A 20,611-nucleotide genomic window follows, 5' to 3' on the forward strand; every position below is an offset into this window, starting at 1 on the left:
CCCTTTCTCCCATCTCAAATGAGAAAGGCAAAGAAAAAAGAGTGATCTATTTCCTTAGCCTTTAGGGGACAGAGCTGAAATGCAGATTGTTCTGCAATTCAAATTCTGATTGTTCTAAGCGTTTAAAAAAAATCATCCATTTCCCTGCTTACCTATGGTGAATTTTAAAATTTTAAGACATCATAGCTTATTTATAACTCACTGACAACCTAACCCAGAAAGAAAATTGTGGTGATGTTTTCGTGCAAACAAGTAACTATTTGTAAAAATAGTGATGAGAGCATTGCTAGCTCTCACGGCAGTACTTGAATAATCCTGATTTTTATAAGTAGATACATGTCTTTATCAGATAAAATCATGAATTTGCTACGGTAGAACTTAAGGTGGAACTTGTGCAGCGAGAAACATTAGATGTTGCTTCTCCTTCCACCACTGACCAGTGAGTTCCTTGGTCTCTAGTCCCTGTGACGTATTTGAGTAGATGATCTCCAAGATCCTTCCAAGGGTAAAGTTCTTAAATCTTGAGCTTTTCCGTTCTTTCATTCTTTGGCAAATGTTTACTGAGCCCCTATTATGTACCTGGCAGTGTTCTGGGCATACATAAATAAAATAGACAACTCCATGCTCTTGTAGAGTTTGTGTTATAATGGGGAAACCGCCATTAAACAGGAGGAAATATGATCAGTGAGTAAGCTGGGTGGTCTTTTTCAAGACTCTGTGATAAAGTAAAGCAGTGTGGGAGCACTGGTGGGGCTGGGTGTGGTCAGAGCAAGCCGCATTAAGGATGTAAGCTTAGGGCAAACACTTGCAGGAGGTGAAGTTGTGAGCCACACAGATATAGGGCCCAGAATGTGAGAACAGACAAAGAAAAAACAGTGCAAAGACCCAAGTCAGGAGTGTTCCTGGTGTGTAGGGAGATGGTCAAGGGAGTCTTGTGGCTAGAGCATAGGGAGGAGGAGAGTAAGAAGACACAGAGGAAAGGGGAATAGGGACAGATCTTGAAAAAATTTTATGCCATTGTAAGGACATTTTTATTATCTTTGTTGTGGGACCCAGTTCTAGAAACTTGATATTACTGAGTTCTTAAGTGCCTCTTTTGATAGCTTAATATACCTGGCACTTTGATAATTCTTGCCTCTGATCAGGCACAGGGGCTTGCTCTTAAAGAGAGAGTTAGGGAAAGGAGTTGACATTGGCAAGGTTAGAGGTGGTATGCCGCCTGACTTTTTTAAACGTCCAAAATTGGAAATAGAAAGTGTGATGGAAAGAGGGTAGGGAGGAAAGAGAGGGTGAGTACATGTGTTTAGAGGACCAAGTGACTATTTGAATAATCCCTTTAATTGGCATTGAAATGGATGAGGCAATTGTGTTTTTCCAACAAAATAGGCAATTGAGTGAATCACAGCAAATCAGGAAAATTCCACACTAGCTCTGTCATTCACTACTGTGTATAGTTTGAGTTTTTAAAAATATTCTTTAAATTAATAGACTTTATTTCTATAAATAAAATTTATAGAAAAATTGAGCAGAATGCCCAGACAGTTCCTATATACAGTATCCACTCTTATTATCCCCAATTCCAAGTTATCACTATTATTAACATCTTACATTGCTGTAGTATATTTGTTAAAATTGATTAGCCAATATTATCTCTTTATTATTTTTTTTTATAAATTTATTTATTTATTTATTGGCTGTGTTGGGTCTTCGTTGCAGTGCGGTGGCTTCTCTTGTTGCAGAGCACAGGCTCTAGGCGCACGGGCTTCAGTAGTTGTGGCTCACGGGCTCAATAGTTGTGACTCATGGGCTCTAGAGCACAGGCTCAATAGTTGTGGTGCACGGGCTTAGTTGCTCCGAGGCATGTGGTATCTTCCCTGCCCAGGGATCAAACCCGTGTCCCCTACGTTGGCAGGCGAATTCTTAACCAATGCACCACCAGGGAAGTCCAATCTTTTTATTAACTGAAGTCCATGGTTTACATTGAAGTTCATACTTTGTGCTGTATAGATTTTCACAATGTACAATGATATGTATCCACAGTTTCATACAGAATAGTTTCACTGCCCTAAAAATCCCCTGTGCTCAATGTAGTCATCCTTCCCTACCTCCCCACACCTCTGGCAACCACTGATCATTTTTTACTGTCGTCTTTTCCAGAAATTTACAGCGTTAGAATTGTACAGTAGGTAGCCCTTTTAGATTGGCTTCTTTCACTTAGAAATATGAATTTATCTATGTCTTTTTTTGTGGCTTGATAGCTCACTTCTCTTGTATCGCTGAGTAAGTCTCCAGTGTATGGATGTACCAAAGTTGATTCATCTATTGAAAAACCTTTCTATTTCTTCCTAGTTTTGACAATTATAAATAAAGCTGCAATAAACATTAATGTGCAGGGTTTTGTGTGGGTTTAAGCTTTCAAATCTTCTGGGTAAATATAAAGGAGTGCAATTGCTGGATCATGTGGTAAGGATGTGTGTAGTTTTGTGAGAAATTACTGCTGAGCTGTGTTCTAAAGTGGCTGTACCATTTTGCATTTCCACCATCAAGGAAAAGGAGTTCCCTTTGTTTCTTGAGAGGATTTGGTATTTTCAATGCTTGGGATTTTAGCCATTCTAATATGTGTTATAATTGTTGTAATTCGTATTTCTCTGATCACGTATGATGTTCAACATTTTATCCTATGCCTATTTGCCACCTGTATTGCTTCCCTAGTGAGGAATCTGTTTGGATATTTTGTATATTTTTAAATCCGGTTGTTTGTTTTCTTATTTTTGAGTTTTAAAAGTTCTTTGTGTATTTTAGATAACAATCCTTTATCAGATATGTATTTTAAAATATTTTCTCCAGTCTCTGCGTTATCTGTGTCTTTCACAGAGCAGAAACTTTTAATTTCAATGAGATTCAGTTACCAATTTTTTTCATTCATGGTTCATGATATTGGATTTCTATCTAAAAAGTTACTGCAAATTTCAAGATCATCTGTACTTTCTCCCATGTTATCTTCTAGATGTTTTATAGTTTGTGGTTGACATTTGGGTCTGTGAACCATTTTGAGTTAATTTTGGTGAAACATGGATGCTCTGAGTCTAGAGTCACTTGTTTGCATGTGGATCTAGTTGTTCTAATACCATTTGTTGAAAACACTAAACTTTCTCATTGAATCACCTTTGTTCCTTTGCCAAAGATCAGTTGACCATATTTATGTGGGTCTGTTTCTGGCTCTATATTCAGTTCCTGTGATCAGTTTGTCTATTCTTCCCCCTATAGCACACTGTCTTAATTAACGTAGCCCTATAGTAAGTGTTGCAGTCAGGTAGTGTCAGTCCTCTGACTTTCTCTCTTTCAACACTGTGCTGCCTAGTCTTAAGTATTTCTTCTTTCCTTATAAACTGTAGAGTGAATTTGTCAATAGCCCTGAAATAACTTGCTGAGGTTTTAGCTGAGGTTGAATTCAATCTATACATCAAGTAGGGAAGAACTTACATCTGGACAATGTTGAGTCCTCCTCATGAAATATCATCTGTTTAATTAGATCGTTTTTGCCTCATTAGTTTTGTGGTGTTCTTCGTATAGACCATGTACTTTATTGTTACATTTTTATGTGTATATTTCTTTTTTCAGTGCTAATATAAATGGTATTATGTTTTTAATTTCAAATCCAATTGTTCATTGATGGAATATAAGAAAATAATTGACTTTTGTACATTGTATCCTACAACCTTGCTGTAGTTGCTTAAAGTTATAGGAGCTGTTTTCATTGTTGATGAATCTTTGAAATTTTCTACATAGACAGTCATGTCGCTTGCAAACAAAGACACTTTTATGTCTTTATAATCAGGATACCATATATTTCCTTTTCTTCTCTTATTGCATTATATACATCTTCTAATACAATGTTTAATATAAGCAGTGAAAGCAGACATCTTTGTTCCTGATCTGCACAGGAAAGTTTCTCACCATACACCAGGCAAAAGAGATTTAAAGAACTCCAATTTCAGGCGCATATCGACAAAAATATTTAAATCTAAATGTATTGAAAAAGAAGCTTATAAGTATCTATGTTGGATAGCACAGATTAACTACTGTGATAAGACTGTAAGAGTAAGACTGGGCTAAGATTTTTCTGCTGTACCTGAAACAATGCCTGGTACTTAACCAAAACTCAATAAATATTTATTGACTGAATGAATAAAATGGTGAATGAATGTGTGATGACAACAAAAAGCAGCACTCAGAACACAAAACATCTATGTTCTTCATTATAAAAAAATGAAAACTGATAACTTTAAAAAAAAAGAATGAGATTAGCTATAGGTTCTTTGTAGAGTGTTCTGTATCGTTGAGGAAGTTCCCTTCTATTCCTAGCTTCTTAAGAGTTTTGATCATAAATGGATGTTAAAATTTGTCATATGATTTTCTGAATATATTGATATAATTATATGATTTTTCTTCTTTAGCTTGCTGATATGATAGGTTATATTAATCAATTTTGTCATATTTACCAACCTAATGTACCTGGAATAAATCCTACCTCGTGGCTGTGTATAATTCTTTTATACATTGTTGGACTCATTTTGCTAATGTTTTGTAGAGGGTTTTTGCATTTATGTTCAGAGGAGATATTGGCCTGTAGTTTTCCTTTCTAGTAGTGTCTTTGTCTGGTTTTGGTATGAGGGTAAAGTTGGTCTCATAGAATGAATTTGGAAATGTTTCCTCTCCTATTTTCTGAATGCAACCGTGGAGAGCTGATACCATTTCTTCCTTTAAATCTTGGTGGAATTCACCATGAAACCCATCTGGGTCTGTTGCTTTCTGTTTTGGAATATTTATTAATGACTGATTCAATTTCATTAATAGATAAAGACCTATTCACATTATCTGTTTTTCCCTTGTATGAGTTTTGGTAGATGTGCCTTCAAGGAATTGATCGATTTCATCTAGCTTATCAAATTTGTGGGCTTGGAGTTTTTAATAATTAATTACCCTTTATTATCCTTTCAGGGGATCAGTTGTGATGGCTACTCTTTCATTTATATTTGTGTCTTGTCGTTTTTTTCCCTTAGGTAACCTGGCTAGAAATTTAGTAATTTTATTGCTCCTTTGAAAGGACCAGTTTAGATGATTAATTTTAGATCCTTATTATTTTCTACTATATGCATTTAATTCTATAAAGTTTCCATGTAAGCATGACTTCACTATCACACAAAATTTGACTAGTTGTATTTTAATTTTCATTTAGTTTGAAATCCTTTTAGTTTTTCTTGTGACTCCTTCTTTAGCCCATGTGTTATTAAGAAGTATGTCATATAATCGCCAAGTATTTATGTTTTTTTTCCAGCTATCTTTCTTTATTGACTTCTGGTTAAACTCCATTATGATCTGAGAGGATACATGGTATGAGTCTACTCTTTTTATTTTGTGATAGTGTATTTTGTGGCCCGATGTCTTCAGTCTTGGTGACTGTTCCCTGTGAGTTTGAGAAGAATGTGTATTCTGCTGTTTCTGGGTAAAGTAGTCTATCAATGAATTAGATCCAGTTGATTGATGCTATTGAGTTCAACTGTGCCCTTACTGATTTAATGCCTCCCGGTCTGTCAACTATTGATAGAGGGATGTTGAAGTCTTCAACTGTAAGAGTGGATTCATCTACTTCTTCTTGCAGTTCTACCAGTTTTTGTTTCAAGTATTTGATGTTCTGTTGTTAGGTGCATACATATTCAGGATCGTAATGTCTTCTTAGAGAACTGACCACTTTCTCATTGTGTAATGCCCTCTTTATCCATAATGTTTTTCTTTTTCCAAACTCTACCCTGCTTTGCCTAAAATTAATATAGCTTTTCCAGATTTCTGTTCATTCGTATTAGCATGGTATGTCTTACTCTATCCCTTTACTTCTAATCTACCTGTGGCTTTATATTTAACTTGAGTTTCTGGTAGACAACACATAATTGGGTCTTGTTTTTTAATCCACTCTAACAATCCCTGTCTTTTGGTTGGTATGTTTAGCAAACTGACATTTAAAGTGATAGTTGGGTTAATACCTAGCGTATTTGTTTCTGTTTTACATTTAACTTTGTTCTTTTTGTGTCTGTGCATCTTACACTCTTTTTCCACTTCTTTGTTTTTTATTTATTTTTTTAATTAATTAATTAATTTACTGGCTGCATTAGGCCTTCGTTGCTGTGTGAGGGCTTTCTCTAGTTGCGGTGAGCAGGGGCTACCCTTCGTTGTGGTGCAAGGGTTTCTTATTGTAGTGGCTTCTCTTCTTGCGGAGCACGGGCTCTACACATGCAGGCTTCAGTAGTTGTGGCACACAGGCTCAGTAGTTGTGGCTTGAGGACTCTAGAGCACAGACTCAGTAGTTGTGGTACATGGGCTTAGTTGCTCCGCAGCAATGTGGGATCTTTGCAGCCCAGGACTTGAACCCTTGTCCCTGCATTGGCAGGTAGATTCTTAACCACTGTGCCACCAGGGAAGTCCCTGCCTTCTTTGTTTTTAATGAACATTTTTTATGAATCCTTTTTTTCCTTTTCTCTTGGCATGTCATTTATACTTCTTTTTAATTGTTGGTGCGTGAGTTTGCCATATGCATTTACAAATAATCCAAGTCCACTTTCCAATAACACTCTACCACTTCATGAGTAGTGCAAGTACCTTATAACACAGTATTCTCAATTCCTCGCTCCCTTCTCTTATAATGTACTGCCATACATTTCACTTGCCCAAAAGCTAAAATCAGTGAATACATTCTTGACTAAACTATTTGTTACATCAATTAATAATAAGAGAAATAAAATATTTTGTTTACCTTTATTCCTTCTCTAACACTCTTCTTTTCTTTGTGTAATCTGATTTTCTGACCATATCATTTTTCTTTTCTCTAAGGAACTTCTTTTAACTTTACTTGCAAGGCAGATGTACTAGCAAAAAATTTTATCAATTTTTATTTGTCTGAGAAAATCTTTATTTCTCCTTTATTTTGATGGATAATTTCGCTGGATATAGTAGTATTCCAGGCTGGAGTTTTCCTTTCAGCACTTTATTTCATTTTGCTGTCTTCTCATTTGCATGGTTTCTGAAGTCTGATGTAATTCTTATCTGTGCTCCTCTGTAAGTTGCTTTCTCCCTCTGGCTTCTTTCATTAGACAGATTTTCTCTAAACTTTGATTCTCTGCACTTTGAATAGCATGTGCCTTGGTATAGATAAAGACTAGTACTGGCATTTATCATATTGGTGTTCTCAGATCTTCCAGGACCTGTGGTTTGTTGTCTGTCATTAACTTTGGAAAAATATCATTTATTATCACTTTAAATATTTTTTCTGTTCTTTCTTTCTTCTCCTACTGGTATTCACATTATGCATGTTATGCCTTTTATTACCATTCCAAAATTCTTGGATAGTCTATTCCATTCTTTTGTTTTTTGCATTTCAGATTTGGAAGTTTCTATTGACATATTTTCAAGCTCACTGATTCTCTCCTCTGCTGTGTCCAGGCTGTTGATGAGCCCATTAAAGCATGCTTCATTTCTGTTAGAGTCTTTTGTTTTAATTTCTAGCATTTCCTCCAGTTCTCTGCTTATATTGTCCATCTGTTCTTCCACGTTTTCCATTTTTTCATACTTGTATTAAATTTCCTGTTGATAATTTCAACATCTCCACTGTGTCTAAATCTGGTTCTGATGCTTGGTCTGTGCCTTGACAGCCTGACATGATGTACTGGGTAAAAAATTAGGCCTTAAGTGTGAGATTTTTATTCATCCAGCTAAAGGTTAGGATGTGTTTACTATTTGCTATAAGTGTAGGTATTAATGGCTCTAATTTCCTCTGTTCTCCTTGTTTTATCTCCTCTCTTGTCTTTGAGTTTCCAGAGAGATTTCTTCCTAAATAAGGTCTACAATGTACTGTTCTTTCAGTTGCATCCCCCTATTATTAGACAGAAGCCCTGCGTATGTGTTGGTAAGTTGTGGGGTGGGAGAAAGCTCTCTATAGGGCTGTGATTAGGCCTCAGTCTTTTAGTGAGTCCTTTCCTACCCCTGGGTTGTATCCTTCACAATTGCCTGTTAGATTTTTACTTTTTTCCTTCCTTAGGTAATACAGGAAAACTAGAGGAAGCTGAATTGGTAATTCCCCTACATGGAAAACTACCAGGGGCTGAAGTTGGGTGTCTTCTTTTCCCCAATTTGGTTAGGCTCTGGTAAACCTAGTCAGTTAGGCTCTCTTTAAATAGGCAGGTCTTGCTGAAAAGAATAGAATGCCATGTGTATATTTCAAAATGGCTACTTTTACCCTCTTCCTGCCAATAATTTGAGGGCATTTTTCTGTAATTTGTCCCTGTGAGAACCTGAGAGGACTCCTGGAGGTCTAACTCACAAAAGTTTGGAGATCCACTCCCCAACACACACACAAGATTGTTTAACTTTCAAACTTGTCCATATTGAGTCTCCAGCAATTCATCAACTACTGTTTAGGCTTTCCTACCCTATTACAGAAACCCCACAGAGGTTTCTGTCCCTGAGTTTCTGCTTTAGTAAGTTGTAATTCTTACCTGTCTCTCATTACACTTTTGGGGGCAGTGGTCATGATTACCCTGTGACCTCAGTTCACTGAAGAATTAAGGAAAAGTTGTTGATTTTCAGTTTATTCTGCTTTTTTCTTGTCATGAGGACTAGACTGACAATTTCCAAGCTCCTCACATGCTGTCCCGGAGACTAGAGGTCTTTGCTGTACCATGTAATGAATTTTTTAACCTCTTTCTACATCTCTAACCCCAGATCTGTAGAGGACAGTTAATAATCTTACCCTATAGCCACACATGTAGTAGGTTTCCTGTGACGTAATGTATGTGAATGTGCTAAATTTTATAATATGGGCAATATTACTGTTATTCTATTCTTTATTAAATGAATGTAAAGCCTGTAACCTCCCTTTTGAGGGAAATTTCCCTTTTTTGATTATTACTTTTGATTATTTCCTTTCCTTGCATATAAGATTTGAGTGTTTTCAAATTAAACCATGAGAAATTGTTCACTGCTAAGGATTAAGCATAGTTCAGTTCTTTGCTTTGCCCTGTCAGTGATGATTAAAGAGCAGACACCTAGCAGAACAGCTGAGAGTAATGGGGCGGGGGCAAGTAAAGCCAAGGTCTCCCCTCACTGACGCATTTTACACACTAATTTTAATGAGCTAAGTACCTAATGAAATGGATAAATGTTTCTAATATCCAAAAGTGCCCATTCAGAGTCTCTAAATCAGCATTAGGACCTGGCCTCAATGTTTCAGGAACCTGGAGACTGACTAGCTGCAGGAGAGGAACTTCAGGAAAAGCCACTGATCGAATTCTTTTAATTCTTTACCAGGACAACCTAGATACATGGATATTGTTGATAAAGCTGGCCTGTAATAGCCATACTGTTCTGGAATTTAATCATCCTTGCTCGTTTTCTATTACCTCTTCATATCTGTTGTTGAATGTTTCTTCCAAAGGAATGTTCATTCTAAATAAGTGCTGAGGAGTTGCTTCCTCAAAGCCTTAACATAAATTTAACTGGTTAATGTTATAATATTTGTGTTTAAATGGTATAATATTATTTTATTCTGACTATCTATGTTTTGATTTAGCAAGTTCTCTTCAAGTTTTTCTTCCCTACATTATAAGCTTGGATTATAATATCACCTTTGAATATAATATAAACTTCATTATAATGTAGAGACTTCATTATAATATACCTTTGTATATTCTTTGCATACATTTTGTTTTCATAATAAAAATCATGACAGTAATGATTGTTTTACAATATATAATATTGACAATTATTATATTAATGGTGAGAGTTCACCCAAAATTTGGAATATAAAAATAGAAGTAGACAAATTATTTATCCAGCAGGTGATTTTTAGAAACCTGTTTCAAATAATAAGTTATTGCTGCAACATGAATTACTTTTCAGTAAAGTATGTGTAATAAAATACAAAATTACAAACAAATGAAATTAGAATTAATTATTTTTGAGGATATTAGCCATTTTAATTTTTCAGAGTGATAGTTGTTTAAAAGTTTTTTAAAATAAATACTTTGCTGAGTGTTGTCACACACATACTCAAAAAACTCTCAGGAGACAATGTGTATTATTTCTATTGAAAGACAAAAAATATATACCATAATTTTAGCCTAGAGGATTTCCCATTGGCCATAAATAAAATCCAGCATTGAGTAGAGTCCATAAATGATCCTTCCAGTTTTTTCCATTGGCCATTGTGGCTACAGAAAGGCTTTACATGACATGCAGTTGTTCAATTTAATACATTAGTGGTACTATAAATGCATATTACTATTGAGACAACGGATGAACTTGTCAAAAAGTTTCATTGAAGTTAAGTAATAAGTTAGTAAACTCGACCAGAATTGATTTGGACTGTAGTAGGATGAAATAATAGGGCAAATAAAGACTGACATATGCTGGAGAGTTAATGCTCATGATGAGCGGGTGCGAGAGGGATGGCCAGGAGATGTCATGGTGGGGTTTTGAGAAGCAGAGTAAAAAGAGAATGGAAGGAAAGGGAATTTGTCAAGAGCATGTGGGGTTGATTGAACACTAAAAAGACTGAAAGCAAAGAATAAAATGAAGTGTTAAATAATAAAAAGAGTTAGTTACATTAATAAAGAAAATACATGTATGCTGGAGTTTTGAACAAAATCAGAAAAGGTTGTGTTATATTTTCATGAAATTTGGTTTTCTGAAGTGATTTTCCCAGAAAAGGGGTTATAAAATAAAAAAAAATAAAGCTATTTCCTTTTAAATCTTTGTGATGTAACCTGGGATTTATGCAAAAGGAGGGCTCAATTGAATTTGATTTTGTAGAGTTGTCCTGTTATCAAGGTCAATCAGAGCTTCATACATTTTTATTTTTAGCTTTTAAAAAACGGGGAAAATTTGCATGAATTTGAAAACTAAGTATTCACTAAATCTTGGAGCTGAGGACTCTTTGTGGTGAGTGTTTGCTTATTTGTGGGACTGGAAATAGTCAATTGACCCAAATTACTTTCATATTGAATCTTAGCTTATTTTATCTACTGAGAAATCAATATAAAAGGTAATTTTTGCTTAAGAAATGTCTGCTTTTCCAAAATGTTGTTGTTAAAGTCTCACTTTTCAGGTTTCCAGCTTTGGCCAAATTTTTCTTTTTCTTTCTTTTTTCTTTCTTCCTTCCTTTCATTCTTCCTTTCTTTTGTCTGTCATCTTGATTTATTTTTGATATTATGTTTAATTTCCATTAACAGTTGGATTTCTGACTTGACCTTGGACTTTTTGTAGTGGTGCACATTGGCAACATGCTTAATTTCTGGGTCTGAATTATTTGATGGTCTTTGGTAGGACTTCTAGAATGTCAGTTAGTATCATGTGTAACAGAATGAGTGATATTGTCCTTTCCTTCTATTAGTATAAATTTTGGATAAATTTTTGCAAGATAAATTATCCATAGATATATGTTGACACAGAAAAAAGTGAGAAAGTAAGTTTTTCAGTTGAGATGAATGTCATTGAACAAAAAAACTATTGCAGTAGAGGAAAATTACTATCCATGTGTTTTCTTTACTCTGAGTCTTATTTTTCCCACGTAAAAGAAAGGGTTAAGTGATTACTGAAGTGCATTAAAAGCAGTATATACAAAAATATAGCAACTAAGGAAATGATCATTGTAAAAGTTTGGTACAAAAATAATATAGAAAAATATCTTTTCAACTTTATTTTTTGCTTAAATAGAGTTTTTGAAGAGCAATAGGAAATGGCTCTTTTTGTTTTGTTCTGAATTGTTTTTATTGTTTAAAAAGAATGATCAGAACTTGTCATGGTGGTTGGTTTCAAAGCTAACTATTTCTGTTTCACTTCTTGTTTGTTGAATTTGTTAGTCCTTATACTTTTAAAAGTCCTGAGTATTGATACCAGTTATTTCAGGTAGATTTTCTGTCAAAATGTTAAATATTTTCATCATATTATTTTGATTTCTGAAATGACTTGTATACTGTCATATGCATTTACTATGAGGATTTTCTTTTTCTCCAGTAATGCAATCTTTGTCGAACATGGTTGAAGTTTCTTAGCAGTAAAAAATTCTAGTTGTATATCTTCTCCAGCTTTTTAGATACTTGTGATAGTTGTAGTTATAGTTATAGTTAGTTATAGTTATAGTTACAGTTAGGGGCTGTGTCTAATTTGGTATACAGGAAATTCATATGACAAAACTAAACAAAGGTCTAATTCACCAAAGAAAATATAACATCCATAGGCTCATTTTATAATCACAGTTTTGTATGTTTAGAAAGTATTGTTAATGACCTGTCACGTTTTGGCAGACTTCATTCTTTCATCAACAACCTCATGCCTGTATTCCTCTAACATTCAAACTATGAAAGAGTTGATTTTTCTCTGTTTGTTTCTCTTCTCTGTTATTAGGTGTATACTATTGAGGAATCTGGACTCAACATCCTGATGTGGTCAGTGATCGGCAGTAAAAGAACCGGTTGGCTGTATGGACATGTACCTCTCTCCAGTAACAGTCTATTTAAGGTGGCATTTGAAGCTGATTTGAGTGGAAAAGAGAACATCTTTATTGCCTTAGATGACATCTCCTTTACCCCAGAATGTGTATTTGGAGGTAAGCGATTCCTTCAGAAAATGGGATGAACAAGGATTGTTTTAAACATCTAAATATAGAATAATTAGGACTTTCTGAGGAATTACATTTCATTTCACATTCAGTCCTACTCATACATTGTAGAAAGAGCAGCGTTATGTTGTCAGGAGTAAAGCTTTTCTCCCTGTGAAACTTTACCATTGAATTTTCATGTCACCTAGGCAACGAAATAACTGACTAAAGTTCTTTAAGAAACCCAGAGGAAATTTAGTTCCATCAGTGTAGCTTCCTTGTCCACTTTCTTTATTTCAAAAGTTTCTCAGCAACTGCACAAGGTAAAGATTCCTCTGTTCACCTGTCATCTTCCAGACTGTCTTTTCGATTCATATTAGCTTTTCCCCTTCCCTGGACCATTTCCCTTCTAACTGCTTCTATGCTACAATCTAGAATTCTTATTCTATTGCATAAAGGAAAAAAAAATCTTCTCATTAACTCCTTTTCTAAGAAATCATCCCCTTAACTGAAATCTGAATTTCTGATGTTTAAAATGCTTCCACTTAAGAGGCTATTTTTTCTCTTATAAACTCTTCACATTATCAACATTAGAGAGTAGGGTCATTGCCTTTCAGACTACTCCATGACTCTTTCAAAATTCTGCTCTTAGAGCCTTATTTAAAAACTTCTTCTCTTTTAAAGCCACACCATCTAGGTTCTTCTTCTTCTCATGGTTTTCCACTGGATCCTAAATCCTGGGCAATCTCAACTTCCAAGTGAAGTAACCTTTGTAAAGCATTGGTCTCTTAAATTCTAGTCACTTTCATAAATATTTTTCCTCATTAACCAGCTGCCATAGTTATATTCTGAACTTCATCATCCCGTCTGAAAATTTAGGGTTGAAAAATGTAATCTAATCATTATGTCTTCTACTTTTTGATTACTCCTCCTAAACCTGTTTTCCAACATAATTAATAAGAAAAAATACAACTCTAGATTTGTAATATTTCCTGTGATTTTCCATAAAACAACCTCTTTATACTTTTTCCCTAATAATCTCAGATTTAATGATCTAACACCTCAATTCCATTCTTAATAAAGCACTTTGAATTCTGTGTCCTATTCTTTTCATTGTAACGTAAATTTGGGTCTTAATTATGTGCCAGGAACTCTGCTATGTACTTTGCAAGTATTAACATATTAATTTATCAGCCCATCCCTGCAGAACAGATACAAGTATCTCACTCACATTCCATCATAATGGCTTTATCAATCGTTGGAATTGACTTACAGTAACCATTTGCATTTTCCAAACTGCTGCTGGTCATACTCATTGGGACCACTAAAAATTTCAAATTATCACCTTAGCTGGACTCCCAAGGGTCCTAGATGCAGGTTTAGGACCCTTCACTGGCACTACTTTTCTACAGCGATTTTCAAATCCTCCCATCTCTTCCTTGAACTTTCTTCACTCTGCCAATGTTCTTATATCCTTGGAACAGAAAATAGAGCCCGTTTAGAACAAACTTCCTTAATTTTCTCTTTCCCTCCTCCAAATGTGTCTGTATCTGCAACCAAATGATCTTTGCCACCATTGGTCTCAGGAAAAAAACCCTTGAAAAATCCTGCTGAGAAGTCAGCGGATGACCCTATGGAGGTTCTTTTGTATATGACAAGTTACTTTGCTCTTGCTGCTTTCAAAATTCTTTCTTTTCTTTGACGTTTAATGAGTTCATTATAATGTATGTCTGGGTAGACCTCTTTGAGTTGATCCTGTTTGGGCACTTTTGAGGTTCATGAGTCTGGATTTCAATATCTTTCCCAAGATTTGGGAAGATTTTGGCCATTCTTTCTTTTTTAAAAAAATTATTTATTTATTTACTTACTTATTTATTGGTTGCATTGGGTCTTCATTGCTGCATGCAGGCTTTCACTACTTGTGGCAAGTAGGGGCTACCCTTGGTGGTGCACAGGGTTCTCACTGTGGTGGCTTCTCTTGTTGCGGAGCACAGACACTAAGCACACGGGCTTCAGTAGTTGCAGCATGTGGGCTCAGTAGTTGTGGCTTGTGGGCTCAGTAGTTGTGGTGCACGGGCTTAGTTGCTCTGTGGCATGTGGGATCTTCCTGGACCAGGGATCAAACCCACGTCCCCTGCATTGGCAGGCAGATTCTTAACCACTGTGGCACCTGGGAAGTCCCTTGGCCGTTGTTTCTTTAGGTAAAATTTCTGCCTTTTTCTCTTTCTCTCTTGTCCTCTGAAGATCATGTGATGCAAGATTCAAGCCAGGTCACTAGGCTGCTTCAGGGACATAGTCAGGTTGAAGCCAGCAGGCCTGTTCCTAGGAGCACACCCAGGCATGTCTCCTCTTGGTTCCTGAGTGAGCAGGACTGCCCCAGACCGTGGCAGAGCAGGGCTAGAACTGAGTCACAGGACAGCTCCAGGGTCCACAGCCAGGACTGACGTCAGTGGGCCTGCTTCCAGTGGCACAAATGGGTGTAGGCAGGAATAACTCCTGGAATGCAGTAGAGCAGGGCCGGAACTGGGTCATAGGACTGCTGCAGGATGTGCAATCAAGTCCAAGGTCAGACAGCCTCTTACTGGGGCACAAACAGGCGTGGTTCCTCCCACGTCTCTTGGCAGGTTGGGCTGGTTGTAGGACTGTGGCCAAGCATAGCTGTAGCTGAGTCCACTGGGACATGGAGCTACTTTTGGTCTGTATCCAAGACCACTTTCAGTGAACCTGCCACCAGAGTGTGGACCTGCCTTCCCAAAGCAGCTCTCCTTGGTCTTGGGCTTCACTGCAGTTTCACAACCTTCTACCAGGATCCGAAAGCTCCCACAAAGGCATTTTTGTCCATGGATGCCTGCTAGCTTGTTGTTTGGGGTTGGAGGGATGTAAGCTAGGGACCTCCTATTCTACCATCTTTCTGATGTCACTCTCCTCACACAGAATTTTTAAAAATTTTTTTAAGAAGAAAAAAATAGCAATTATATATTATGCCTCAGAAACTTTGGTAAAAATGATCTTTTAAGTGTCAGCACTTAGCAAGGAAAACTTCATTTCCTAGTAATGCTGTATAAAGGAAGCATTATTATCACATAAAATTTAAAATTGATCAAATTTCAATGAAGTTCTCTCCAAATATTCTATTCTTATTGAACAAAAATGCCCAAGATGGGACACGGTTTTCCAATGGAACATAGTTGTAAAAATAGGCGAGGATTCAGACAGTATGGGGCCTTCTACAATGAATGTTTGTAGAACAAAGCAAGAGAAAGATTAGATAAATTTGTCCAGTATTCATCTGTATGTGTCCTCCTTCATTCAGCTCTCAGAGAATGTGAAAGATTCTATACCATCAGAAGTACTTACTGTTTCCATATTTCCTTAGTTAGCTCAGTCTAGATTCAAATGAACTAAGACAGCTAAATTAACTTAGATAATATTCTCCAGACCTATAAGACATCCAGATTTTTGCATTTAGCATATTACATTTTCTGATGTCCAGATTAGCATCCTAAGATTAAAAACAACTAACCCTCAACTTCTTTTCAACCTCGTATTAGGTTTTTTGGTTGTTTTGAACATTCTCTCCGCACCACCCCCCCAATAAAATACACTTTCCCATAATATGAAGGGATATAGAACTACAGCATTTGTCGCCATAAGTTACCTGTAGTTTTCTTTCTATTTAGAAGATTGCCCTGTAACAGCCACCGCTCCCCTATCCCCAGGAATCTTTACTTTCTACACTGTTACTTCTCTATCCTTCCTTTAATTACTTCAGGTTTCCCAGGAAACATTTTCTAAATGGAGACATCCTTGATGCAATAAAGAGTCTCCAGCAATTCTGAGTCAGCAGAGAAGTGTATTTATTTTCGTAGAGTCTGTTTTTTTTTTAATCCCGGAGAGTTTTCAAGGGTGAAAGGTGTTTTCTATTTTTGTTCTATAATTTGAAACAAGAAGGAACACATTTTTCTCCCTGGCAAAGGAACATTTTACAGGGTTGGTAGGACATGGCTGCCTTTAAAACTATACAAGATACTGTACAGTATTTGAAGCAATAAGGAGTGAGAAAATATAGCATATTTGAAGATGTGGTGCATATCTACATAATTTTTTTCAGGAGTCTAATAAGGGGGCAAATACCAGTAGACACAGGTGGAAGGAGAATGACAGGTAGGAATCAGATTATCTTGGGGTTCTGGGTTGAAGTGTCCTTCCCCAAATCCATGGCCTTCCTAGATCCCCAGAACGTGAGCTTATTTGGAAGTAAGGTCTTTGCAGATGTAATTAAGATGTGAGTTAAGTTGAAGTTAGGACTTCCCTGGTGGTGCAGTGGTTAAGAATCCGCTTGCCAATGCAGGGGACACGGGTTCAATCCCTGGTCCAGGAAGATCCCGCATGCCACAGAGCAACTAAGCCCATGTGCCACAACTACTGAGCCTGCGCTCTAGAGCCTGTGCGCCACAGCTACAGAAGCCCATGTGCCCTAGACCCCACGTGCCACAGTACTGAGCCCACACGCCGCAACTACTGAAGCCCATGCACTCTAGGGCCGGTATACCACAACAGTGAGCCCATGTGCTGCAACTACTGAAGCCCGAGAACCTAGAGCCCATGCTCCGCAACAAGAGAAGCCACTGCAATGAGAAGCCCACGCACTGCAATGAAGAGTAGTCTCCGCTTGCCACAACTAGAGAAAGCCCGTGTGCAGCAACAAAGACCCAACACAGCCAATAATAATAATAATAAAGATGAGGTTATACTGGAGTAGGGTTGGCCCTTAATATAATATGACTGGTATCATTATAAAGAGAGGAGGAGGGACACAGAAACACACACACAGGGAGAACATCGTGTGATGAAGGAGGCAGAGACTGAAGTGATGCATCTCTGAGTGAAGGGATGACATGGATGGCCAGCAAAACCAGAAGCTAAGAGAAAGGAATGGACTGGGTTCTCCCCTAGAGCCTTCAGAGATGGAGTGGCTCTGTCAACACCTTGAGTTTCAGACTTCTGGCCTATGCAACTGTGAGACAGTAAATGTCTGTTATTTGCAGCCATCCAGTCTGTGGTACTTTGTTACGGCAACAATACAACCGGGAACGCTGAGGTCTACTTTATAACCAAGAACTGGCTTCAAATCGTCATTAGAACACTGACTACCCATTTGACCCCATTTTTCTTATCCATGAAATGATTATCATCAAGATTTAGGAGATGAGCCTTTCCTGAAAGAGTTGCATTAACTATTTTTGTTTTAATTTTTATTGGAGTAGAGTTGATTTACAATGTTGTGTTAGTTTCAGGTGCACAGCAAAGTGAATCAGTTATACACATACATATATCCATTCTTGTTTTTTCTTTTAGATTCTTTTCCCATATAGGCCATTACAGAGTATTGAGTAGAATTTCCTGTGCTACACAGCAGGTCCTTATTAGTCATCTGTTTTATGTATAGTAGTGTGTATATGTCAGCCCCAATCTCTCCATTTATCCCACCCCCACCTCATCCCCTCATAACTGTAAGTTTGTTTTCTACATCCGTGACTCTACTTCTGTTTTGTAATGCATTAACTATTTCAGGCAAATGAGGAATCACTTTAAAAATCCTAAGAATAATTCGTAAATAGTCTGTGACATCCTGTCTACTAATTAACATTTCTAATTGAAATAGGCTGAGTCTGATGCTCCATTGTTTAATAACAAGGGATGCTGCGATGGATTTTAAATCTAAGAAAACTCCAGTTTTAGTGATGAACTTTATGAACAATCTTTCCAACTAGATTTTTTTGTTGTTGTTAAATTGAAACAAAATAGATCTTCAGGAAGTGAATTCAATTCCAAAGAAAAGAAATATTATCCTAGGGCATCCTTTTTTAACTTGACTTGATAAATACAAAATGACAGCAACTTGCAAGATGCCAAACAAAGAATGAAATCCATAAGAAATTCAAGGGGAAGAAACAGCCACATATTCTCCTTGTGTATGTTATCACCACTAAATGACAGTAGCTCTCACCTCATTCTCGAATAGAGATTTTCATTCTCATTTCACTCTCTGAATGTGAACAGCAAGTATTACTCTGGAGCATTTCCAGGACAGGTATATTCTCTTGAGTGCAAATTATTTAAAGATGGAGATATTTGTCTGTTTTCATCACCTTCATCATTTCTGTCACCCTCAGCAATGTATTCTACATGCCCAGAAGAGTCCTGTTATAGAGGAGATACGCAGTAAACGTGTCCTATGAATAAAGAAATATGTGAAATGAGTAAATGAATAAGTAAAAGTCATCAACTGAGTTTGTGTGGTACCTCCGTTCACTACCACCAGTGAACTCTGCCTCCAGTCTTGTTTTCAGACCCTCGTTTGGGAGAAAAGATAGGAGGAGACAGAGACAGAGAGAGACACACAGAGAGATGGGTGAATTGTCCAATCAATTCTGTGTGACCGTATTGAGTGGTAGAAAGCTGACAACTAGACTAAAAATTTGGAGACGTAAGTCTAAATCATGACTGCATCACTAAATACTTGTATAATTTTAAGAAAATAATTAAAATCCTTAGACCATGTTTTGTCATCAGGGAAATGATATAGACAATCTCTTAAGTCCCTTTTAAGTCTACATCTTATGATCATATGGGACTGGGTTTGTAAAAGAACCCAGTCCCATATGGAAGAAGGATCAGGGAAGTAGAAGGAAGGCATAGAGAATGACATAGGAAAGAAGAGGGTCCAGAGAGAATGAGGAGGGAGTTCAAAGGGATCTAGGTTTAGGGCAGAAATGTCATTGCAGAAAGACGCAGAAGACTTCTTACTCCTTGCTGTGTCTGTGAACTTGAGTAAGTCTGCCCTTCATTTAGTCAAAGTTTGTTGAGAATCTACTCTGTGCTGCCCTGGATTTAGATCAGATGGACGTATATGCCTATAACGCTATTGCCAGCTCTCCAGGAGTTTACAATCTAAGGACATATTGGGATAGTGATACATACGTAGAAGTTTAAAATAGTATAAAGTGTATTTGAAACTCAGCTCTAAGAACTATGGTTCTAAGATGATTTCATTTGTCTTGAAGGCAGCATCCGGTATACAGAAGTAATTTATTGAGCCATCACTGAATATTCATGAGAAACATTCAGTGGTGTGCTGTTAAACTAGCTCTCAAGGGAGAAAAAATCCCTGATGTGTAGCATTTCCCTATTTCCGTGGTGTAAATACCCCAGCATGGTTGATTTCAGGTTGCCAGTATGACCTTGCTGGAGGTGGATTTGGGAGGAAAAAAGCACGCGGTCACCTCTAGTGAAGCAGTACAGCAGGCTGCCGTACACACTCGGCAAAGAGCCTCAGGGTTAACGGTGCTCCCTTTCTCCCGAGCTGGACAGAGGAGTGAAGACTATGGCTGTGGTCCAGGGCAAAGAATGAATACATTTACTTAGCATAATGGGTCAAGAATATTGCTAAAGAAAACTTATCCCATAATAAGGATATTCGTACCATTTATATGAATGGATGCAAAAAAGCCTCAAAATCCTCTTGATTATGAATAACCATAGAGTTGTCATCAATTTTTTAGTGCCTTTATCTTTTTCTCAGTATCCACTTTGAAACCAGTATTTTTACTCCTCAATTTTCTTATTCCAAACATACCTCAGGCAGCAAATTCTGTAGATTTGCTTTCTCCCCCTGCCACCCCCCCCAGCTCCGTTTTAATGCTCCAGCTCTAATTGAGGACCTTCCTGTTATGCATCAGAATCTCTGTTCTAGCTGCATAACTGATTTATCTAATTTACTCATACACACATAACTACCAAATTAATCTTCTAGTCCTTACAGTAGTGTAAGTTGCAGAAAAGTAGACCTTGCATTTATCTTATTCACCACAATAACGAGAAGAGTTTTTTATTGCAAGCAACAGAGTCTGACTCGGGCTAACTTAAAGGCAGAAAATAAGTTTATTGAAAGAATATTGGATT

General features: G+C 36.9%; 1 protein-coding gene across 1 annotated transcript in view; it reads left to right on the forward strand.

Annotated features, from left to right (window-relative positions):
- The window catches only part of MALRD1 (MAM and LDL receptor class A domain containing 1), a 578,637-nt gene that overhangs the window by 440,838 nt on the left and 117,188 nt on the right, over positions 1 to 20,611 (forward strand). Inside the window, exon 34 of the mRNA XM_057732597.1 lies at positions 12,454 to 12,655. Within this exon, the coding sequence (XP_057588580.1) occupies positions 12,454 to 12,655 (202 nt within the window). The remainder of the gene's footprint in view (positions 1 to 12,453; positions 12,656 to 20,611) is intronic.

This window comes from Hippopotamus amphibius, chromosome 4 (assembly GCF_030028045.1).
Source record: "Hippopotamus amphibius kiboko isolate mHipAmp2 chromosome 4, mHipAmp2.hap2, whole genome shotgun sequence".
In the NCBI taxonomy this organism is placed as follows: Eukaryota; Metazoa; Chordata; class Mammalia; order Artiodactyla; family Hippopotamidae; genus Hippopotamus; species Hippopotamus amphibius.